The 24967-nt window shown below is 42.8% G+C and overlaps 3 protein-coding genes across 7 annotated transcripts in view; 2 read left to right on the forward strand and 1 right to left on the reverse strand.

Annotated features, from left to right (window-relative positions):
- LOC102449691 (astacin-like metalloendopeptidase-like) overlaps positions 1-1244 on the forward strand; it is a 13795-nt gene extending 12551 nt beyond the window's left edge. The window contains 1 exon segment of the mRNA NM_001286894.1: positions 910-1244. Within this exon segment, the coding sequence (NP_001273823.1) occupies positions 910-932 (23 nt within the window). The 3' untranslated portion in view covers positions 933-1244.
- On the reverse strand, positions 85-24878 carry LOC102454145 (astacin-like metalloendopeptidase). Of its 2 annotated transcripts, XM_075927546.1 has the most exons (12): positions 24744-24878; positions 24548-24572; positions 22078-22215; positions 20233-20350; positions 19377-19555; positions 16882-16963; positions 14271-14398; positions 13305-13420; positions 11979-12204; positions 9127-9245; positions 7225-7447; positions 85-6028 (listed from the first exon to the last, which is right to left on the reverse strand). In XM_075927546.1, exons 1-12 carry the CDS (start codon positions 24810-24812, stop codon positions 6015-6017), a joined length of 1437 nt encoding a protein of 478 aa, XP_075783661.1. In that variant the 5' UTR covers positions 24813-24878; the 3' UTR covers positions 85-6014. The 2 variants fall into 2 exon arrangements, with proteins under 2 accessions (XP_075783661.1, XP_075783662.1); XM_075927547.1 differs by lacking the exon at positions 22078-22215.
- Positions 3365-24967, forward strand: part of LOC102449934 (transmembrane protein 263-like) — a 408340-nt gene continuing 386737 nt past the window's right edge. For 2 of the 4 annotated variants that reach the window (XM_075927551.1, XM_075927549.1), the window contains exons 1-2: positions 3407-3422; positions 3639-3721. The gene's annotated coding sequence lies outside the window, so the exon portion shown is untranslated. Of the gene's footprint in view, positions 3475-3638; positions 3722-24967 lie in introns of those variants that run through there. The other 2 variants (XR_012903537.1, XM_075927555.1) reach the window with 2 other exon arrangements.

Consider the following 24967-nt stretch of genomic DNA (forward strand, 5'->3'; position numbering starts at 1 on the left):
CAGACTCTACAGTTTGAATCATTTCTCAGATTTATGCCATTGCAAATCTCTTTTTATAAGTTGAATAAAACTTGTGTCCACTGGTGTATGATCAGCTGAATTTTACCATAACAGATCAGAGATGAACTTTAAGTAAAATTTGGATCGAGTTTGCCTAATATATTGCCAAGGGCAGGATTTTCAGAAGCACTCTGCTGGCCTGCCTCTGCTCCCATGGAGTCAGCGGGTAAAACTCGTTTTATTGACTTGAGTGGGAGCAGAGGACAATGGAAAGTGCTTTTGAAGCTATTCCTCTAAGACTGCAGCCCTCCTGATGAAAATGGTGTTACTTTATTTACCCCAGCTAAGAGAATAAAATCTGTGTTAAATAACAGCACAACAATGCAGTTTGTCTTGTATATTATTTTATTACACAAGATAAATCATCATTATGTATAAAAATATGGCTCCTTTGTAATGGATCCAGCTCACAAGCCCACAATTCAGAGGGACCAGAGAGACACAGAGAAAGGCAGATTACTTGGGAAAGAGGTTACATAACAGGCAATATTTCTGACCAAGATAATTCTTCCTACCAGTTAAAGATCTGTTGATTTCATTCCCTTATTCTGCTACCCCACAAAAATGTTTTCTCGGGACCACTTGGGATTCCCTAAGGGTTGGACTCTGATGTCTGTATGTTACATCCATTCATGCTAATGATGGTTGTGGACATGTATGGAGAGGAAAGTATGCTGGATTTGTGTGTGTTTCGGGGATTACTTCTCAACTACTAGAGAGAGATGCACAAATGTCCTGACCAGAAAACAGCATTGTCTGGCACCCCAGTAATCATATAGTTCACACAAACCAGTGTTCACAAAGCAAGATAGTACTGCAAATTCAATATTCTCTTCTTTTTTTTAACAGTAAAGACACCACGTGCCACATGAGAAGATCGGCATAGACTCTGAAAGGAAGAATTTATTCTGTGAATATATAAATTATGCCTTTGCTATTTTGCTTCCTTTCCTGCTATAATCAAAAGGAAATTTTTATTCTTTATGAATCAAACTCTCCAGGTTCTCTAGCAAGTGTGCTCCCTGATTCTAGAGTATATGGGAATTTTATGTCCTCTGTATCCCCTTTTGTGTCACATAAGATCAGTCCTCGACACGAGCATATAAAGTTATTGTCTGCACAGTTAAGTTATTGTCTCTTTTTATTTAACTAATGATATTTTAATAAAATCTTCTTTTAAAAAAGTCCATCTTTCTTGTACTTTTTTGAGGGGGGACCCACTTCATTAAATTGTAGTTGGGGTTCTATAGTATTTTGATGGACCTCTTTTCACCTCCGTGCTTTTTTATACACAAATTATCTGTTTTGGGGTGTGTGGTTTTTTTCAATAGTAATGATGTTTGTAAATCCAGGGGTGTTCATTATATGCCTTATTTGGATTTCTCTGCCTTTGACATTTAATAGAAACCGCTATTCCTATTATCTTTTTTATGCTCATTATAGAGCGTATTAAGCTCTTCAAACCCATTATCATACCCAGAGACAAAGCATAAAAAAGAAATTCTTATGTATAGAATGGCTGCAGAATTTGCTACCCCAGCCCTCTGTTGAATGGAATCAGAATAGCACTATGATGTCGCCATAGTTTCCAAGTAGCTGCATCTGTATCCTCCATTCCCTGGTCCATTGCAATGGTTTTTAGTCAGGTGTTAAGTTACCTGCCAACATGTGTCTGGGCAGAGAGCCTTGTCCCGTTCCCTTTGGCCCATGGGTTTGGGCTGCATGGCTTGCTGCCACATGCTGTGATACCCCCCAGCAAGCTAGGCTGTCTAATGGCCAGCACCTGCCTGTTGCTGTCTTTCCCTGAGGCATTGCTAGGTTTGCTATCTTTCCCAACCAGACAAACCAGACACTACTCACACCAATGGCTTCCAATCTCTTTGGTCAAGAAAGCTGGTGAACCTAGGCAGCGAGCAGGGCATCACCAAAAGCTAAAGGCTACCACACAGCCTTGAACAGAAGGTACTGACTACTTCTTGGGTCAGAAAGAAGACTCTTAGCTTAAATGCAGCCTTTTTATTGCAACCTAAGGAATTCACCTTAATCACTCCTCACTGTTTTTTGGTTTCTGGAGTTGTGGAAAAGCTGTGTCCAACCTCTGGCCTACAGGGATACACAAACTTAATACGATAGGGTCTCCAAAGATATTGCTTAGGGTTGCAATATCTGTCACGGATGTGTGATAAGTCCCAATACTGTTACAGCTAAAGAAAATTCTAAGATAAAAATACAAGGTATTCACAATATTGTGCTCCACAGCAATCAGCAGACAAACACAGACACGGGCGAAACTTTAGACTTTGGGCAAAACAATAGAAGAAGAATGCCCTTTAACCAGAAAAGTCAAGACAAGATATCATTTGTGATGCTGCAAGCAAACTTACAATTCATCTTTAGATGAAGAAAAACCAAAACACCCTATACATGCACATCCAAACTCCCAAAGCCTTTGCTGTTTTCATGTTAAACTGCCCCCATAATCACCTCACCAGGATGAGCATTTAATATATCATGACATGTGTGAATCACATATGGTGGAAAAAATGTCTAGATAGCCACAGGGCCCCATCATCTTGAAAAACTGAGATCCTGACTTTCTGCTGCTTTTCACCTTGTGAAGTCCTTAGCTGCTTGGCAGAGTCATTTATACCCATGAAAAGTGATTCTGATTTAGGAGCAGTCTACACCCACTTTGCACAAATGTAAATAATAAAACTATTCTGAATGCCAGGTCAGGCTCTGACTGTACATACTGAAGGCCTGGCTGACCCTGACTGTAATGTTTAATAAGAACTCAGTAGTTTATCAAGAGAGAAGGCCTAAAACTTATTTATCAACTGTCCAAGCACTCAGCTCAGTCTGAATTTGCTCCAACCTGTGTAAACATTCAGACCCAAATTATAAGGACTGGCAATAACACTTAGGGGACTCTGTCTGTACAGCTTATGAATTCTGCTTCATACTGGGAGCTTGCGATAAGGTGTGTACTGCACAGCAGGGTTCCTTCTAAGCTGAGGGGCAGCACAGCCCTGCAACTGCTCAACCAGCCACACCCAGTCAGGGGCTCAGGACTCCGCACAGGGAGCTGCCTGACTGGGCGGGGCTGATTAAGCAGTTGTGGGGCTGTGCTGTCCCAGATTAGAGGGAACACTGTTCCACACAGGCTCTGAAAGAGTTAACTGGAATTGGAGCGTTCAATTAGGGCCCCTGCTTGCACCTGGAGGGTGGACCAGGCCTAATTTAAGATGGGTCCCAGGTGCATGGTCACTATAGTGGAAAGAACTAGAATGGAATGAGGGGAGTGTTGCAGTAGACTATGTGAAGGAGGGAAGAGGAATGTTCTTACTGGGTAGAGAACTCTGGTAAGAGACCAGGAAAGACATATAGTTGCTGCCAGTGTGATAGACTCTAGAGGTGAGCTCTAATAAAAGAGGCAGAGCCTGGGCCTGTAGGGAGAAAACTCTGGCAAACAGTTAACTGAGGAATAGAGCCCAGGGGAAACTTATGAGGGATGAAAATTCCTGCCTCAGGTGGTTTTAAGTGGTTTTAATTTATAATTTCACTTGGTGTTGTTGCAGGAGTCAAAAGGGGAAGACTGGCAAGCACCATGAGAGGTGGTGGAGCCAAGAAACACCAAGAGACTATGGAGCCCTGAAACAAGGTGTGTAAGAACCCCTGGGCCCTGAGTCAGGATGAGAGAGTTCACATAAGGTTTTTGAATTGCTTGTTGGTGGGTCACCCTGATGGTGGGGGTGAGCCTACGACTGATGTGGCCAGTGACTGGAGGTGCTAAATGCGGGTGGCAAAGGGCTATGATACCAGAGAGGATTTAGTTATTGACTGAAGTGCTTTCCCATTGAAACAGAATTGCTCCAAACAATAGGCTGGCTCCTCTCCAGGAGAGAAGTCATGTGGTAAGGGTCTAGGATCAGCTGAAGTGGTATCCATAGGCTTTGAATTAAAAACACAGCTGAGGGCTTGTGGTTGCCTGGCAGCTGCCCAGGGTTGCTGCAGCTATTTAAAAGGCTCCTGGTTGTGCTGCTACCCTGGCCAGAGCTAGAGCCACAAGCCTTTTAAATAGCCATAGCAACTGTGGGTGGCTGTCAGGCAACATGGCAGTGGGGGGGCCAGATGCTGAAAGCCCTTTAAATAGAAGCCCTTGCATTGCCTGGGAGCTGCCCAGATAGCATTGTGACCATAAGTTGTTTAAACAGTATCCTGCTGTCTAAGCCACTGCCTGGAAATTCGGTGGCATGGGCAGCAGGATATAAATAGGAAGTGGCCAAATGTAGTCCGTGGGCTGAATCTAAATGTTAGGCGGGCCAGATCCGGCCCCCAGGCTGCATCTACAGCCTGTAACTCAGGGCTGAGTGCGTCCCTGGGCCATTCCTAGCTCTACTAGTTTGGTAATCTTGAGCAAGTCCCAACCTTGCTCTGTGCCTCAGTTTCCCTTCTTGTGACAAGGGGGAATCATACTGATTCTTCTTGTAAAGTGTTTGATACCTACCAATAAGAATTAGGGCTTCTTTATTATTATTATTATTATTTCAAGAAAAACTGCTTCTGTCACTAATGCTGATGTATTGGGGTCTTTGGGCACTACTGCAATACAATCAGGACTGGGGCCTCATTGTGCTAGGCATCTACAGAGACAGACCCTGCCCTAGAAAGCTTACCATCTCGTGTATGTAGGCTATGTGCACAGATGTTCCAATATACAATGAAGCTTGGAAAGGGGCTACAGGGACTCTGCCAGGTAGAAGGTTAAGAGCCAAAGGATAGTAGGTTGAAGATAAAGCATTGCAGCTATATATCTTAATGTTAATACTTAAAAAAATAAAACAGCAAATAGTCCCGCAGCACTTTAGACTAACAAAATGTAGATGGTATCATGAGCTTTTGTGGGCACAACCTACTGGGAAGCAAGTGAGCATGAACAAGGAGTGAAGGGTGAGGATGCTGTGAACAGAGGATACTGCAGAGCTGACTTAGGCCATGGCAGCAAGGAAAATGACAGATTGGCTTTGATTTATGCCCATGGATTTCATACTTTTAGCTGATTTTTTGCCTTCCATTTCTGGAATGCCCCCAGATAGCATTTAGGTCATTCCTGCATCTCAAAACTGTCTTCTCTGATTGAATTTTTTTTATCACTGAGAGGTTGTGTGCTATGGGAGAACTAACATTTGTGGGCTATCCAGAGACAAAACACAAGTGTAATCTACACACTTGATGCAGTTCACTGTCTTGTGAAGCGGCACTTGGACTAGTTACAGAGCGAGGAGGAGTGTGCTCTATGGCCTTAGCTGAGAGTCTACTGGCAGTAAAAGCTCATGCGCTAAGCTGCAGAGGTCCCAAGTTTGGTTCAATGCGTCAGCATAACACAGGCTCTTCAGTTTTACTGAGTTAAACCAGGCAAAGTCAACACTATACCCCTGTCAGGGATTGAGGTCATCTAGTTTACCTTTCAGTAACACTAAAATGCCTTGTCGTTACTACACTTCTATTTAGAATAGCTCAGACACATTAGTTAACCTGTGGTGTTAAAATGCGCCCTTTCAGTGGTGATGACAAGGCCAAAGAGACCCCTGCATGGATCAATGCAGTTTTGTTCCATTCTCCAGCCTACGTGCAAAGCTAAGGAGACCACCATGTGCAATATGGGAACAATTTACAGCTCTAGGAAACTGGCTCTTACAAGAGGTGTGTGTGTGTATGATCCACATTGTATTGCCAAGTCCCATTTCTCTAACCCCCCGATCAAGGAAATATCAGTTCCCAGGTCAGATTCCTACATCTATTAACAAAGAGCATTTATTTTGGTGTTGAAAATGAATCTGTAACTGAAAAACTATTGCAGGCAAATGGTAAAGAGCAAGACGAATTGGAATCCTTCTGGGCGCACTCTTCTTTTTGCTTAGTACTGGGGAAACAAGACTTTCCTTGAGTTTTCTTCATGATGGTGTAACTGCAATAACAGAACGTTTGTAACTGTAGCAAGTGTCAATTCAAGGAGCATGTATATAATGAGTTGAAGTATAGCGTGCTAGTGCTGTATGCTACCCTGTAGAGGGCCAAGTTCAAAGGATGGTTCATTTCCTTTATCCTATGCCAGCAGATGCTGAAAGCATAGTGGAGATAATGTACTTAGGTTTCTCTCCACAAGGATAATAAGGTGCTTGCCTACTGAAATCAGTGGGAGTTAGGTAGCTACCTATGTTTGAGAATCTGAGCCATAGCAGGCTTTGGATCAGGCACTGAGCTCTCTTTGACTTCAACGGGTTATGGACTAGAACTTAAGCCATTAGAGATGGGGAACATTAAATCACTCTGAGGCTTCTCTTGGCCTGTGCGAAAAGAATTCTGAATGTGCAGCCTCACAGAACAAGGATGTTCAAAACTGGGACAGGAAATCTGTTATGCTTCAAAAAGGCTTGAGTGTACCATGTGCATCTATATTTTTACAAACTGCTAGGGTAAAACTCGAAACGTCTCAGTGTGTTATACATATGCAAACAGACAAAGCTAGTAGGACTTTTACAACCTAAAATCAGTCATAATTGTAATGAGAGCCTTTAACTTCACATCCTTCTTCCCCTCAATGTTTGTCTTATGTTTCATCTCCAGGGACAGCTTTTCAACAGAACTTGAATGACCCTATTTTTCACAAACTGAGTGCACAGAAATGCCCACTGAGAAACTTAAGATCAAATCTAAGAGTTCAATATCTATTAAGGATGTAAAATCTAAGTTAACCAGTTAAATTTAACCACTTAACCAAGATCCTGCAGGCAGGGAGCCTAGCCAGGCTGTAAGTGAAATGTTAACAGGTTAAATTCACACTAAACTCTGGAAACGTGACGACTTTTTTATTACAAAATGAGAAATGACCTACTTTGGCAATTCTGCCTTTGTTTAACCCCAGTGGTTATGTTTCATATCTGAGGACCCTTTAAACCATTGGACAAAGATCTTCTAAAGTATTGTGTGCCTAAATATCTTCTACAGACCTGGACCTAACCTCAGGGGCATGGTCCTCTGTTTGTCTGCAGTTTACAATGCATGCTTGTGTAACAGTAAAATAACCCAAAACAAACTAGTCTCGTGCTTTTAGCCACATAAAAATTCACCAATCCTCCCTCAATTTTTTGCAATTGGACTTACCAAAAGTGTAGTTCAGCATGAATCCAGGAAACACCCAAGCAAAGTCGCTGTGAAATTCTACCAGCACAGAGCTCTCAGAGGAGGTAAAGTCTGCAATCTGCATTGTCCCGCAGTATGGGCCAACAGCTGGGGATGTAGGTCGGCTCCCATCATGAATAATCAAATAGTCATACTTACATTCATCAATTTCTTCCAGCTCAAAGGAGACCATTGTTAGAAAGATCTATAGAAAATACAACAAAAACACTATGGTTGCATGTTATCTCCTTTCCCCTCGGTCTTGTCTAGTTTGGCAATTTTTCCAGGCCTAGACCATCTGCTACTATTTGTACAGTGCCTCAGCGGTAGGAGGCCCTGACCTAGGCTGGCCCTTATGTGTTAGTATAATGTAAATTATTATTATGGCTGTCAATTGACCTGCATTAATGCCTATGATTAACGCAGGGAAGGATTAATGCATTTTTTTAATGTGTTAATCACGGGCGTTACTGTTGTGCTGCCCCTTTGAAGTGCTGCTCCAGTGCTTCAAAGGGGCTTTGCAATGGTGGAGCCAGGGATCAGCTGGAGTTCCCAGCTGATCCTAGACTCCTAAGGCCTGCCCCTTGGAAACACAGCCACAGCGCTTCCAAGGGGCAGCGCTGCATGGAGCCCGGAGTCAGCTGGGGACTCCAGCTGATTCCGGGCTCCGTGCGGTGCTGCCCCCTTGAAATGCCGCCATGGTGTTTCAATGGGGAGGTGCACATGATTAATCACAATTAAATTTTTTTAATTGCTTGACAGCTCTAATTATTTATTAGAACTCAAAAAGCATTGGGCTTGGAGGTTGGGGGACACTACTGAATCATCTGGATAATTTCCTGTCCTGAGGTAGGTTTAATGTCACTCACTTTAGTAGTAAGGCATCAGATACCATTTTGAATATCCCTAGGAGCAAATATTCGAAATCCCAGTGTAGCATTTTGCTTTGTGACTCCCACTGACTTTTGTAGGCATTTCATCACCTAGGCTGTGTCCACAGTTCAAGATAAGGGTGTGCTTTCCTCTCCCGCCAAACACATCTTGCACTAGCTCTCAAGGAGTGTGAGTTTAAATAGTGGTGCAACATGAGTATCAGCAGTGGAAGCAAAGCTTAATTGTTCCTAATATATAGCCCCCTAAAACCAATGGGATATGAACTCTGCATGGCTAAGTCAAGCCTCCGTTGCCATTATCTGTGCTACTGCGGCTACACTGTTTGGCTATGTCTACACTGTGCTGGTTTTGTGCAAAAATATGTAAATGAGGCTATGCGTGGAATATTGCTGAGCTTCGTTTGCATAATTAATGAGCAGCTGCTTTGTGAGCAAGAGGCTTTTGTGCAAAAAGAAGCTGTCTACACGGCTCCTTCTTGCGCAAAACCCCCCTCTTGCGCACGAGCCATTCTTCCACACAGCGACCACTCATTAATGATGCAAATTAGGCTCAGCGATATTCTATGCTTAGCCTCACTTGCATATTTCTTGTGCAAAACCAGTGCAGTGTGGACATAGCCTTCATACTCACACTAACTCAATGACAGTTATTGCAAATGTGCATATGGGAGCAGGGGGAATCACATCTGTAGCTTGCAGTGTAGTCCTGGAGATTATTTTGAGCTAAACCTACCACTTGAGACAACCTCACCATCTGTTCACATTAAAGGCTAAAATGGTTTATTTAACTACCATAGTAGGCTATGGCACCTACTGAAGCTCTTATTGTGAGGGTGTAGGTTGGATACATGGTGCACTGGGGTGAATTTCATCCTGTGAGTAGCTGGTGTTGCTTCTCAGAATGTGCTAGAACAGTTGATATTTTGTACTGCAAAGAGAAGCAGTCAGAAGGCATTGCTGGGGCCCGCAGAATAACCCTGCAACACCTTACCTTGCAATCTGAGGGAGCATGGATGATCCATAAGCAGTCCTGGTTTTTGGGGTATCTATTGGGATAGTTTGGGGAAGTGATCACCCCACTTGCACCAGTCAAAGTGCTTCCACATTTCACTGAGAAGAACAGAAATGATGAGCTTTTATTATTAACATCGTGTGACCAGGGAGAGAGACCCATAGGGATGTCCCTTTGTATTCTTCTCCCAGCTAAGAGAAAATTTATCTCTTAAGTTTCCTTCTCAAAAAGTTTGTTTCTGTGGCCAGCATCTGTGGTTTAGAGCATTCTAAGACTTAGAGCATGGTCTCCTTCGGAGAAGAGGGGAAAACTGAAACTTAATGCTGATTAAGATCTGAACTTAAGAAACTTTAATGTAGAAAAGGGAGGGTTTTTCCCACACCCATTGGCACGTTCCCAAGCCCATTCCCACTCTTGTACAATTTGTTTTATTTGCTCAAAAAGCAGAGAGCACAAGTGCAAATAAGGCACATTTCAACCCTGCATGGGTCCAATTGAAAGAAAGTAGCTAAGGTGTCAATCCTGGGTAAAATTTGCTTTTGAAAATTGCACCTAGTATCACAGCAAGAGTGATAAAAATTAGAGGGAACAAACTATTGGCTACAGCAGTAAAATAAGCTTTTTCCTTTTGTTAAAAGTCCAACATTGAGATGTTCTCCATATTTTCTCCATAAAAACCAAAGTTAGTTTGGAGTTGAAATTATCTTTCTTCTACTTGGTGCCTTTCATTCCACAGCACTTTCTAATGACAGACATGATAGCCACCAAGTCGTTTAGTCCCCACTATCCCACCCCACAAAATGCAGTGAGCTCTTGAGTGACGCTGAGAGGGTCCTAACCCCACACAGCAATCTTAGGGTGCATCTAGACTACAGAGAGGTATCCCGGAAAAGCTCTGCCATCTCCAAGGAATGCATCTGCTTTTACAAAAAAAAGTTCGGAAAAGCAGGTGAGTTTTTTCAGCATCCCTGTAAACCTCATCCTATGAGGAAGAAGGGATGTTCCAAAAGAGGGTTTTTTTTCCAACATTTGGCCCCATGTAGACGGGCCAAATGTTGGACAAGCCTCTTCCGGAAGAAAAGTGGGAAAAGATACACAAATTGCGGTTTGCAGTTTGTGTTTCTCTTTCTGACTCTTCTTTGTAGTATAGACACAGCCTTAGAGAAGTTTCAAGAGGAAGTGAGAAATTATCAGAGCCAATGGGAAACAGGAATGTGGAAGTAGGCAGCTTGTAATGACTTCCTTTGAAACTTGCCACGATGTTTGTATCCTGTTTTAGGTAGAAAGTCATGGGACCTTTATTAATCTCCCCGTAGCCAGGATCTTGGTTTTATGCTTGATTGGAAAGAATTCTCCCCGTTCTCTTGATTGGAAAGAATTCAAGCATCACACTGGGTCCATTGGTTCAGCACTGAGTTGGGGTCTGATGACTACCTGTGGAAGCATCAAAACTACTTTCTGCTGCAGCTGGATGTTTCCTTGGGGTCTCCCCCCTCCAAATAGTAAGAGGGCCATATTCTGCTTAGTGAGGTAGCCCAAACTAAGGATATTAAACATTGGTTAATTGAATAGTTGATTAACCTCATGAATTCTTATCAGTTACTCAACTATTTGATAGTTTCCAGGGGTGTGGCCTGCAACCCATGCACTCTGGCCCCACTCCTGAAGAGGCCTCTGCCACTCTGCACTGATGCAGCAGCATGGGGTGCCATGCGGGAGCTGGTCCATGATGGGAGCCTGTTTAAAAACCAGCTCCCCTTATGGACAGGCTGCCTGGCACCCTGCGCTGCTGCTTCTGATACAGAGACCACAGCGTGGAGTGGCAGCAGCCTCTATCCAGGGTGGAGGCTGAGCTCCTGGACCCAGTGGGAGCTGGAACTGAGCTGGGCTGCCTGCCCGCCTGGCTCCTAATACACCTTAAAAGCAGAGCTGCAGTGGGGGATAGGTCCGGGACCCGGCGCAAGCCAGGACTGAGCCGGGCTACTGGTCAGTCTGCTAAAAAAACTTACTGGCAGGGGGAATTGTGTGTAGTCTATAGCATTAAGCTATAAGCTTTTGCTTATTGGTTAATTGACTACATTCCTAGCCCAGACCTCTCAGGGGGGTAAAGCCAAAAGATAAATTGACTTGTAGCAGCCTAGAAAATGCTAGGCTTGAAACCTGTAGTTACAACCATCCTCTTTTCTCCCTGCCTGCCCCTGCTAATTGTTAAAAATACCTTCCATGGCTCCTCTACTTTCTATTTTGAGATCTAAAATTGCACAGATGCCCGGATGCTAGTGGAGCGCTCTGCAGCCACTTTTCACTCTGTGGCTAGCAGCTCCTACTACTCAGTTTCATTTAAACAAGTAGTTGTAAAGACCACAACCAGCCCAAGGTTTCCTCAGCCTCCACAAGAATGCGGGGGATCTGAAAGTTGCTGGTGAGAGGGCCAAGTAGGTTCTCAGGTTTTCATTTTTTTTCTTTATTCTCAACTCCACAAGCTGCTGGCTTTGTCCCTCCCATCATATATATAGTAGCCCAGTGTCCGTGCATCTGTAATGCTGATGTACACTCCCACACCCCCGGCCGTGTACATCAGTGCCCCACCCCCCCTTCCCCTCTGCGCCCATGGGGGTGGGGAGAGGGAGAGAATCCCGTCTTATGATGGGCTAATTGGCTAGTCATGCATAAGAACTGTTCAATGTGGGGAGGAAAAGGTTTTACCACCAAAAATTCCAGAGGGAGGAGGCAGGGAGAACACATTTTGCAAAATGTTCAGTTCTGCACATGAATATTTAAGTAAAAACTAGACACTTCACCAAGTTCTGTCAAAGGAATGCTGTTCGCACCCTGGGTATAGGAGGCCTGGAAACCTGTTGCTGCTGTAGCCTCATCGCTCACAAACTCTACAAGCATCACATTTCTAGAAGCCACCAATGAGGGTAATGGCCCCATCCCACACAACTTGTCCTGCAAGACACTGGAATTCCTGCTGCTTCCATCATAAATTTTGATGTAGTCAGAGGTACAATCTGGGGAATACTGAAGATCAAGGGCATCAAACTGCAGGAAAACCTGAAGAGAAAGGAAAAAAACCCACTTCAAATATGGATTCCTCCTTTTTCATCCTTATTTGACTCTGACCTACATCTCCTGTCTGTGTGTGGATTTCAGTGGAAATCTGTTTTTCAAAGAGGATCTTGGCTGAAATCCAGATACTCCTTATACTGCTCTTCCTCTGTAGAGCTCTCCTCCTCTCCTTGTCAGCAGGAGACTTGCCTCTATTTCCCCTCCTTTCACTTTCTTTACCCTCCCCCTCTCTTCGGTGGTGTCTCTTACCCCACCTACCTTCAGTAATGACACCACCATAAAGACCCTACTGCTCCTTGTCTACCTTTCACTAGTTGCCAGTCTGTTCTCCTCAGCTCTTCCCCTTGCTAGTGCTGCTTCATTCCCCATTCTCACATCCCCAGCTACTCTGCAGTATGTTACATGCACACAAGGCTTCCTGGCATGACCAGAACAGCAGGAAAAACAGAGCAAAGAACTGGACTTGCATGAGCATCCCATCGAGATTCCACCTTGCTGCCCAGCAACTAGAGATATTCCCCTCTCTCTGCCACAGCTCCCCACAGTGGCCAGAGGAAAATCCTGGACAGCAATAAGTCTTTGCACCTAGAACCTGATTCAGAGCTCATTTACACAGGTGTAAATCAAACTAACACCACTGATATCGATGGAGTTACCCCAGTCTAAAACTGCCATATGAGAGCAGAATCACATGCCAAAAGAGTTAAATTATTAACAAGTACATTGGAAAGTCATATATACTGTCTCTCAGATTTTAAGGCCAGAAGGGACCATTAGACCATCTAGTCTGACAGCCAGTATATCAAAGGCCATTAAATTGTATCCGGTTACTCAGGCAGAAAGCCCAATAACTTGTGTCGGGCTAAAGCATATCTTGCAGCAAGGCATCCAATCGTGATATAAAAACTTCAACAGATATTGAATCCAATGCTCCCCTTGCAGTTTGTAACAATGCTTAATCACCATCCATACGGTTAAATATCTGCTATACAATAATCTTAAAATTAATGTACACAATAGCAATCTGATAAATAATGGCGTGTATTAACACCTATGCAAACTTCCTTTTTCCTAACAAAAATCACCTTATCCTGTGGGATGCGAATGAGCCATAGACAGTTGCTGTTGTCTGGATAGGCGGATGGGTAATTGATAGATGAGAAGTTGTCCTTAGGTTTATGCAGTACCTTGCTACAGCAATCTGAAGGACAAAAGAAAACAGCTGTGAAGATGTGGAGAAATCCTGCTCAAAGGAAAATCCAGTCACAGCCATCTACATTCATTATTGGCTATTATATTAATAAAATAAATTAATTGTCATGTTCACAAATGTGTCAATGCTCATCTTCTAAAAGCACTACATAATGGTAAGCAAAATAATGGCGCGACAGGTTGAAACTCCATAATCCAGACTTCCCTGGTCTGGCAACACCCTGCTCCAGCATCATTAGAGTGACTGTGGGAGCACCCATGGGGATAAGCCAGTAGGGGCAGCAGAACCACTGGGACGAGTGTGAAGCCCCCAGTCACTGGGTTGGGAGGGTGAAAGAGTGGTGCTCCCTGTCACCAGGGAGAGGATGGCAGAGGAGCCACCAGGCAGAGCGTGGAGCCCCCCCAGGTGGCAGCAGAGCTACTCATTAGACTGAGGAGCTCCCTGGGTGGCAGCAGGACTGCTGGGGAGAAAGCAGAGCCCCTGGCCACCAGCAGGAGTGCAGACCCCCAGATGGCAGCAAAGCCCAGAAGAGTGGAGGTCCAGACAGCGGCAGAGCCCTCAGCCACTGCAGGGAGAGCAGAGCCCCGGTTGGAGAGCGGTGCCCTGGTCATCAGTGGAGCCACCGGGGGAAAAGTGGAGCTCTCTAAGGGGCAGAAGGAAAGTGCAGCCCCTTCTACTTTGACCTCCCCTGGTCCAGCAAGTTCCCTGGTTCGAGACCAGTCAGGTCCCAAGGGTTCTGGAGTAGGGAGGTTCAACCTGTAGTAAAATAGACGGAAATTAGCAGCTGTCGTGCAGTTTCTTAATTAAGATTACAGTACACAGCATTTGGGGCACTTACTGCAGCTATAGAGCTTGTTGATTTTAGCCACGTCAAGATTACTCAGCCCTTCTCTCTGGCCAATGTGTACAGAGGGATCAGGAATCGGTACAATAGTGGCTTTCCCAGAGACGTTAGAGAAGTCATATCTGTAGAAGCAGGGGAAATCACGTATCTTAGTCAAACCCCCTTGAAGTGCTACATTTGTATGAGTGTGAAAAAAAATTGTAACTAATATCTGCCTCAGATTGTCAAGAGCATTCACCAGTCTCTCAGGAGGAACACTGAGGCAGCAGCTTTGTGTCCAGCCACACTGAAAGGGGAGAATATGTTGTCTGAGGGATGATTCCTTCAAACCTTTCAACACAGAGTGAACTCTATGCCCCCAACCAGAATGCTCTGAAGAGCAAGGTTACTGTCTCGGCTCCTGATTCTTTGAATATTTTAAACTGCTACTTGCTGTCTCTTGCCTTCAGCTAGACAAGATTTCTTTATCATAATTACTGGTTTGCTTTGGGAAAATGCTCAGAAATTTGCAGCCTGTGAGTGGAAATGTGGGGCAAGGTGCCTGCCACAGGTTTATGTGTTAAGGGCTAAACTGTAAAATTAAAGCCATAAGCCAAGATAATAGATGTAGTACACAACATCCTCAGGATGGAAGAGGAATCCTCCTTGTCTTTCTACATACTGTTGTAGAAGCGAATGTGATCTCATTAAAAGCCCAGCCCTAAGAATGCTGCAGAGACTGGCTTAGAGGACAGACTGGGTAGTGACTGACCTCGGGTTATGGCTTTATAAGGTCTTTACTGTAAGAGATGACAGTTCAGGGCAACAGCACCTAGATTCCCCCTCAGTCCACCAAGGGCACTGACTGCTCTTGAGCTGTTGCCTTCACTTCTCTCTCTCCTGACTTTTTAGAATTCCCAGATTGCACAAGGCCCTGTCCTGTGTATTTCTCAGCATAGACAAGTTGCCTAATGACACCTGCTCACTTTATCTTCAGAGACAGATAAGAGATTACAGTTGTAAGGTATCAGACGGCACATCCTATGCATGCCTGCTTTATTCTTCTGGTAAAAAGCATGACAGAAAAATCATTAAAAACAATAGAAGAATCAATAGGCATCCCAATGGCTACGTCTAGACTGGCATGATTTTTCGGAAATGCTTTTAACGGAAAAGTTGTCTGTTAAAAGCATTTTCGGAAAAGAGGGTCTAGATTGGCACGGACGCTTTGCCGCAAAAGCACTTTTTGCGGAAAAGCGTCTGTGCCAATCTAGATGCACTTTTTCGCAAAAAAGCCCCAATCACCATTTTCGCGATCGGGGCTTTTTTGTGGAAAACTAATCTCAGCTGTCTACACTGGCCCTTTTGCGCAAAACTTTTGCGCAAAAGGACTTTTGCCTGAACAGGAGCAGCATAGTATTTCCGCAAGAAGCACTGATTTCTTACAGTAGGAAGTCAGTGCTTTTGCGGAAATTCAAGCGGCCAGTGTAGACAGCTGGCAAGTTTTTCCAGAAAAGCAGCTGATTTTCCGGAAAAACTGGCCAGTCTAGACACAGCCAATAAGTTTGCCAGAACTCACTCTAACAACATGGATTCTGGCAGGAGTAGTCCTTCATCCTCCACCTAAAGGGCTCCTTGTGGTTACCAGTTCATCACAGTTTGAGCTCAGAACAAGCACACACAGTCATAGGTGGCCTCAGCAGGCCCAGTCCTTCCAACCCTACTTTCAGACTTGGGGCCCTCTGTGGACCAGAAGTGATGACTTGATTCTTGAACAAGACTGAGTCAGCATAAATCCAGGCTATTTAACCCAAAGTCTCTTTTTGGTCTATTGGAGCCTGGAGAATCCAGTTTGACCTAGTATATGTAAACCTTTCCAGGGCATAGCTTCAAAAGTTGGCTTTGGAGGGGAAAATTAGTATTCTATAATTAGCATTCTCAGTTATTTTCTAGGAAATCCACTTCACATGCATTTTGCCAAAAAAAGTCCTTTGAAGTGCCACATAATCCCACAATAGTACATAAATAATTACATTTTTAATGCAATGAATTCAAAATATGTAAAACTTAGTCCAGTAAGATTCAAATTAATTCCATAAAGTTCATTTGGTTCATTACATGAAATTGTCATAGGTATGAATTCAGTGAGAAATTTTGTTCCTCCACTGTCTTTCTCTTCCAGCCCTATCCCTCTCTATCTTTGCCAGGACTAAATCAGACAATAAGTATAGATTCTCTTAGCCATGAGTGCTTTCACATTTTTAAGCTAGAGATATAAATTTCAGCGTGAGGAGCTGTACCACATGTGATCAAGTGCGTGTGCTAAAATTAATGTATCCACAGCAACAGGAAGACTAGCCATTCTTGGAGTCCCAGAGAGGAGTGCACTCAGGGCAGCTAGCCCCTCTCGAAGCTCTAGCCACAAAGGCTATATTTCTCTTTTCCTGTGCTAGCTTGATCAGCGCTACCATGGTATGTCTCCTCAAGCTAGAATTTATACCTACAGACATACCTGAAATGAATAGCAAAAGCGATTCCTTGGAAAAAGCAATTCTATCTCCCAAGTTCAAGTGGGAGATTTGAGTTTGTTTGCATCTGTGAAAGGCAGACACAGACTCCAACTTACGCGCCATAGTGCATCACTGAGGAATAGTCATAGGGAAGGCCCAGGTTCTTGGAATTCATTTTCCCAAAGTTCCCTTGTTCACCTGTAAGGTGAGAGAGCAACATTTCAGCCACCAACACAGGATCAGGACCAGAAAAAATATTAAAGTGATACTGCAGTTCACAAAAAACTGTTAGACTACGTGTAATATACATATTATCATTGGATATTCTCTTGAGCAATGATCCCACCTGGCCAATGTATAGTTTCATAACAATTTCCATCTGTCCCAGGAGCCGGAAGGAGGGGAGTGAAAGGCTGCTGTAGTTTACTATGATTTTTTTCTCGGTATGCTGTTCCCTTTTATTAAACAGCAGATATGAAAAGTACCTGAGCATCAGCAGTTTATATAGAAGGTCAAAACCATGTGAGCAATAAATCCTTTGACTTTCTCCAGCACCCTCCATCCATGGATCTTAAAATACCTTTACACACATTAATTAATGAGTACAATTCCATTTTACAGGTGGAATAATTGTGGCACAGAATAGCTATAGTCAAAATTTTCTCTTAAATTGTAACATTTATCACACTCATATTATATTGACTTCAAAGAGATGAAGATGTTCAGGCCCTTTTAAAATAAGGACACTTTTTCAGGTACCCAAATGTGGGTTTTAATGCCTGACGTCAGACACCCCCAACTTAATATTTTGGCCTAAGTGACTTTCTCAAGGTCTCTCAGGCTGTCAGTGGCAGACCCAGAAATAAAACCCAAAGTACGTTTGTTGTCAAGCACAAGATCATTCTTCCTCTAATGGTAAACTGCCTTGAGTCACACACAACATTTATAGAGAAAAACTAAAAATGAAAAAGTGGATACATGATAAAACAAGGTTTTTTTAGCTGACTGACGAGGCAAACATGTAAACAATAATATATAATTTGGAGAGTCTTCTGGAGGGAGGCAAAAGAGTACCTAGGGGCCCACTCAGTAAAACATTTATGCATATGCTTATCCAAACACATTAAAGTCCATCTGTGTTCAGCAGTGCATTTAAGCAGGTGATTAATGTTAAGCACATGGTAGCTGTGGTGGTAGCTTTGCTGTGGTGGGGCCCCAGAATCTAAACACAATGAGCAAAAAGAGTGAGCTAAAATATAAATTCTGGCCTAAAACGCAGAACAGTATCTTGTATTCAGAAGAGACTGGGAGGGGGGAGGAAGCAAGTTTCAAGTATCTGAGTAGACAGCCACAAAACAGCAGGCAATATGTTGTCAAAACAAAGAAATGGGAAATCTTCCAAGGTGAACTGTAAGGTTAAAAAAAGCAATACTAAAACCCTAGTTAAAAATAGGAGGTGGGAAAGCTGGGAAGTTGCAAAAAAAATCTCAGAGCATGATACTGTATGTTTGAAGTCAATGGGAATTCTGTTTCTGAAATCCATGGGAAAAGGATGAGGCCTTCTTCAGAGCTTGTCTTCAGGTCGGGGAAGGGTATGTGGCTTGAAAGTTTGTCTCTCCTGCCAACAGACTTTTTTCCAATAAAATATATTATCTCCCTCCCCTTGTCTCTCTAATATCCTGGGACTGCTTATGACACTGCATGCTAATTAATTTCTGTGTCATTTTCATGACCCAAAGAAGAGTTAAGAAAACTAACTACAAAGACCTGTGAAGCCAGCTGCTTTAATTTCTTTCTCTCTCTGGGAAACTCCAGGGCTAAATCCTTTCTTTGTGTTAGCTTTGTCCTTTTCACAGTGTGCAGGTTGGTTGTCCTTTCATGATGAGTCCTGTTTCAGATTTCATTTATATTAGTGTAAATGTGAAGTAATTGCATTTAAGTTAGGGGGTTGCACCAGTGGAAAATGGGTGGAAATTAAATGACCACAAAATCCTCTGCCATTATATAAATGGCAAATAATTATAGTATCTTGTTAGTGAGGGTCTCTGACATCTAAGCATGAGACAATGCAATTGAAATTTACTCAGGATAATGTGGGAATGGCTGAAAATTTTGGGGCGCAAACTGTTTTAGGGTCTGGTGAAGGAAATGTGATTATGTCCCACTCAGAGGGAAAAGCCTGCATATTTCACTGTGTGTCTAAGAAGGAAGAATCAATAATACATTTGCAGCAGAGCCGGCCCAAGCTATGGGCTGACTGGGCTACTGCCCAGGGCGCCCTATTGTAGGAAGTGCTGTGCGGGGCTGCCGGACTGGTGGGGGAGAGGCTGCGCATGCGCCAGGCACCCAAGGGCGGGGCCGCGCATGCGCTGGGTGCCCCAGGCGCCCGGCATCGCGCATGCAGTACACGCCCAGGGGCAGCTCCATGCTCCCAGGGCGCACGAATGGCTCAGGCTGGCCCTGATTTGCAGGAGTTATTTGTCAGTATTAGGGATTCTGTTCTCTAGTCCCATCTATTGTCATGTAATGTTTAGAAAATATTTTTGAAAATGTAAAGAATTAGATAAGCATTATGATTATTACCACAACCACCACACACCCTCAGACCTACCTGCCAGAATGTATTCCCACATGATTTTAACATAGTCATCCCGGTCACTCCGGGCCTGTTCATGTAAAAAGCCCAGTGCATGGTTCATTTCATGCTGAATTGCTCCTTTACTCATGCAGCCAGTTTTCATCAGGACCACCTGCTGCATACCTCCAATCTTTCCAAAGTGAGACCAGCAGCTGAAAGGAACATGCAACCAATAACTGAAGATGTCATATGTGATAAGCTAAAGTCCCAGAGCTGAAAAGCAATGTAATCAATAGTGCAAACAAAAAGGCAATGTCTATACTGCAGGCTTTTTGCACAAGAACAGCTGTCTACACTGCACGCGCATTCTTGTGCAAGTAAATTTATAGGAAAGTGTTGGAAAACAAGGCTTCTTGCACAAGAGTTATTCCTCTCCCCACAAGGAATAAGCCGTCTTGCACAAGAGCTCTTCCACAAGAAGGCAGTGTAGACAGACAACAAGAGTTTCTTGTGCAAGAAAGCCCTATGGCTAAAATGGCCATCAGAGCTTTCTTGCACAAGAGAGTGCCCACACAGCCATGGGCACTCTTGCGCAAAGCACATCTCTTGTGCAAAAGCACATGGCAGTGTGGACTCACTCCTGCACAAGAGCTTTTGCGCAAGAACTCTTGCGCAAAACAGTTATTGTACAAGAAGCCTGCAGTGTAGACATAGCCAAAGAGAAAAATTAAAAATTGTATGGCAAGTCACTCTCTTAATCTCAGTTTCCTGGAGTTTAATACCAGCTGAGATTATTTTAATCCAGAACAAGTAGGAAAGAAAGAAAATTGAAGAATATGTTAGGCAATTAGCTATGTTCCCAGTCACAATAAGGACTAATGAAACTGACCTCTCCCCAGGTACTATGCTTATGTAGTTGGTTTCTGTTGTCCGATTTATAAACTGGACACAAGTCAGGGTGGTAAACTCTTGCATGGCTTCAATAATCCAAGTCCTCTCTTCCATGGCTAGGAAGAAAAGGGGAAGTACATAATGATGGTATTTTGGTTATTTGCTGCATGGGACAAATGAGTCTATCCCACTAAATCTCTGAACCAAGTTGTTATTTTTCTATTACAGAAGTCAAATTGAATATGCAGAAGGTTAAGGGATCTTTAAAATTGATTTGACTTTCAAAGGTAGCAGTAATAATTATACTTATCACTTACATATTTTGCCTTGCACTACACAGGCAGTGAAAGGTAGGTAGGTCTGCATTATTATCTCATCTCCATTAGATAGATGGAGAAACTAAAACAAAGGCTAAGGCCAAAATAGTCACTCTTTGGAGGTGAAAGTTAGACAGATGACTCTATATTTAAGCATCTAAATAAAAGCAGCTTGTTTATTACCAATCTTGAACACCTGCAGCTTCCACTGAAGTCACATGAAACAGGAGGTGTTGAGCACTGCTGAAAATCAGAGCATTATTACTCAGTGCCTAAATATGCCTTTCAGTGGTTAACTTTATTGGACACTTATGGCTTCGGTTGCCCCCTCAATTATAGCCCATTTCTCAAAACTGGTCCCATAATGCTGTGCATCAGTTTCTCTATCTGGAACATTACATTAAATAACCCCTATCTAGCCACAAGATTGTTGTAAAATTAAAGTAATTTCTGAGCACAGTCTTGCTGCTGCATAGTCTGCCCCATTGCTAGAGCCCTGCAAATCCGGGGATATCCGCTTTATATCCATGGCATCTGCATCCATGGATCTAGATCTGGATATCCACCGCTCGTTTTTGTGGATATGGATGCAGCTGCGGATACAAATTTTGTATCCATGCAGGGCTCTACCCATTGCCCCTTGGCTGAAGATGGGGTTCTGCAGGTCCAGGGATATGTGAGTAGGAAAGGGATGAGGAATGTGCGGGATGGTTTAGGGAGAAGGGGATGCATATTGTCTATCCTGCCCCTTCTCCCGATGGTATCACAATGATTCCCAAGAAAAGTTAACCCAGTCTGTGTTAAATTTCCATGCCTCTTCCCCTGAAAGTGAGAGTAACTCTTTAAGAGGGAGTCCCCAAGGAAGTCACTGGTGCTTGCAACCCAGGCAGTGTGTCTACAAAGTATTCAATCTGCAAGGGGGCAGGATGGTGTAAGTCAGGGCTTGGTACGGCACCAGTTCTGCAGCCTGTTCCACTTACTGACTCCCTGATCCAAACAAAATAATTAGGAAGAAATCTCTCCAGGGAAAACCTAAGGGAGATTGCTGTTGTCTTTTCCTTTTCTGCACCATTTCCCACAGGAGAGGACAAGCGGGCCTTACTATTGGCATGGCTCTTTTTTGAGACACTTCTATGGAAACTAGTATGTGTGTTCAAAATACTTATTACTAAAATAATAATATATAAATACAAATATATTCACTGAAGTAACAGATTAGATGCTTTATTAGTTTGATAGGTGTTAAATGTCAGTAAATATAGATTCATATACATGAAGCCACTGGTATTTATGTAATTAAATACTGTCAGTACTGTTAACCACACCTTTAAATATCCGCTTTACGAAATTATATAGCGTTTTAGCCAAACTGTCCTAGGAAGAGCAATGAGAAAAATAACATTCATAAAGGCTGCCTTGGGTTAAAATCACTTTTGATACATGATACAGAGATATTGTGACATAATCTTAACACCAAATTATGAAGCTTTATACTAATTTCACAGGTACATTTATAAGTGACTTACAAAATTCTGTGGAAACATTAACCGGGACATTGACTAGCCCATCTTGGGACTTAGGCCAGAAGCAGCGGCTGTCACAGTTTATGACGCTGCGTTTTCTTCGCAAGACAATATCACCCTCATGCAGAATTGTATCAGTCTCTGGGCAGATAAAAAAGAGAGAGAGAGAGAAAGAGAAAATAATGTACTGGACGTGGGGGACAGGGTGATTTTTTTCGAAGGCACAAATGGGAATTTGGCAGCCTACTCCCAATGATATTTAGTGTGTGTTAGACACCTATCTGCCCTTTGTGTCTTAGAAAATATCCCCTGAGTGAGAGGCTATTTCTAATAATCTGCAAAAGGATTAGTAAATGTATTTGTGTGGAAAATAAACCATAATGTTCTGAGATGGGTCAGGCCTTCCTGACTCCCAGTGAAGAAAATATGTTAACCGGTAGGCCTTTGGGCTCTTTTAATCAATGACAGTCTGTCATATGAATGACCGCTTGTATATTTACTAAAGGAGCTTTGGAATCCTTCAGGATGAAAAGAGCTTTGGAAATGTGGGACATTTCCTTCATTGGGACATGCAGAGTGAAAGAAAAGTCATAGTTAACGTCCAGAAAGATTTGCCAACTACTGTGTTCAAGGAGATTATTCAGTGTGCACCCCTAATTAGTCTCTAGATTAACTTGTGAAGTATCACATGACATCATAATATGCTCCCCAACTCTGTCTTCCAAATCTCCACTGCTATTCCTAGCAAGTGTTTCTCATGGGCAGTAACTATATATTATTGCACCAAATGTATAGGTAGTTTTGTGTCTGCCAACAAAGAAGTGACAATGTCACACAGGAAAGAAATGAAAGATAAAAGGGAGCATGTGGAGGGGAAGGTAGGCACAAAAACCAAAATTCAGCTCTGGCATAAGCAAACACATCTCCCACTTATGTTGAAGGGAGCTGAGCTTGCTTTCATTAGGACAGAGTCTGTCCCAGCGTCAGACAGCCAGGATGGAGATCATTTCTATAAAAAGGATGAAAAGATTCTGCTTTCTTCTTATACTGGTCATATTCATTGGCAAAATAGCATTATTTATAGTAATGATTCAGTAATGAATTATTTCTTTATCATATCAACATAAATCATCACATTGATATGAGTTTCAAAGAACATAAGAATGGTCATACTGGATAAACAAAAGGTCCATCTAGTCCAGTATCCTGTCTTCAGACAGTGGCCAATGCCAGGTGCCCCAGAGGGAATGAACAAAACAGGTCTTCATCAAGTGATCCCTCTTCTATCACCCATTTACAGCCTCTGACAAACAGAGGTTAGGAACACAACTCCTAACCATCCTGGCTAATAAGCATTGATGGATCTAACCTCTATGAATTTATCTAATTCCTTTTTTGAACACAGTTAAAGTTCTGTTCTTCACAACATCCTCTAGCAAGGAGTTCCACAGGTTGACTAGGTGATGCATCAAGACATAATTCCTTTTATTTCTTTTAAACCTGCTACCTATTCATTTTATTTGGTGACCCCTAGTTCTCAAGTAACATTTGTATTCACTTTCTCCATACCAGTTATAATTGTATAGACCTCTACCATATCCCCCCTTAGTCTCCTCTTTTCTAAGATGAAAAGTCCCAATCTTTTTAATCTCTCTTCATATAGCAGCCATTCCAAACCCCTAATCAGTTTTGTTGCCCTTTTCTGAACTTTTTCCAATGCCGATATATCTTTTTTGAGATGAAGCGACCACATCTATACGCAGTATTTAAGATGTGGGTGTACCATGGATTTATAAAGAGGCAATAAGATATTATCTGTCTCATTCTCTATCTCTTGCTTTATTTTTACTGCTTCTGCATAGTGAGTGGATGTTTTCAGAGAACTATCCACAATGACTCCAAGATCTCTCTCTCGGGTGGTATTAGCTTCCTTAGTCCTCATCATTTTGGATGTATAGTTGGGAAACAACTAGACTTGAGACAACTGGACTTGTTTTCCAGGGCCCACAGCTAGGTATGGACACGGAGGATTATTTGTAAAGTGATAAACAAAATTAGGGTCAACATTTTCAAGACTGAGTTCTTAAAACTGAACTGAAATTATACTAGTAGCCTAACCTACAGAGGTCCTGAGCAACTGCAGCTCCCATTGAAGTCAATGGGATCTGCAAGTGAGATTAATCACCTTAGAAATTCTCCACAATTACTTATATTTAGGGGCCTAAACATTGATTCATAAGATATTCAGATCTGAAAATTTCAGCCTATGGGTCCTGTTCTCCTCCCAGCTACAGCACTGTAAATCAGAGGTAGTTCTTGTGAAGTGATAGGAGTTATGCTAGAATAAAACTTGTATTGTAATAAAGTAGAAAATCAGGCCTGAAGTTCTTGAGTGTATGGAGTATAAAGGACAACCTTGCCCCCTAAGAATCCCGCGTAATCTGTAGAATACAGTAGTTAAAATCAAACTCACCTGTGTCATTATGTCTTGTGGCTATCTGCAAAAGGAAAGGAAATCTTTTAGTATGCACACGTGCCATCAAAAAAAAACTGTTATCAGGCAGAATCACAACAAACTCTGTGTTATGCTGAAATATCATAACTTATTTTCAGACAGGCCAATTAGCAGAGATGCAAAGTTTAAACTGCCATGGCAGTATTGAACACACCTGGACAGGTTTACCTACTGCAAAGTTATAGAAAAATGCTAAAAGGGCTGACAGTGGAATAAGGTTCATCCTCAAATTTTTGAGCAAATCCTCTATGTCCAGGAGCTCTGTTTCCCAAAATCCCTTCTAGTTTTCTTGAAAGATGTTTTTATAAGAAAGCTGCTGCTTTTAATAAGTGGACCAAACTTAGAAAACATGATGTATTTTCACGGAATAAACAAGCT

Source organism: Pelodiscus sinensis, chromosome 4, assembly GCF_049634645.1.
Source record: "Pelodiscus sinensis isolate JC-2024 chromosome 4, ASM4963464v1, whole genome shotgun sequence".
Lineage (NCBI taxonomy): Eukaryota > Metazoa > Chordata > Testudines > Trionychidae > Pelodiscus > Pelodiscus sinensis.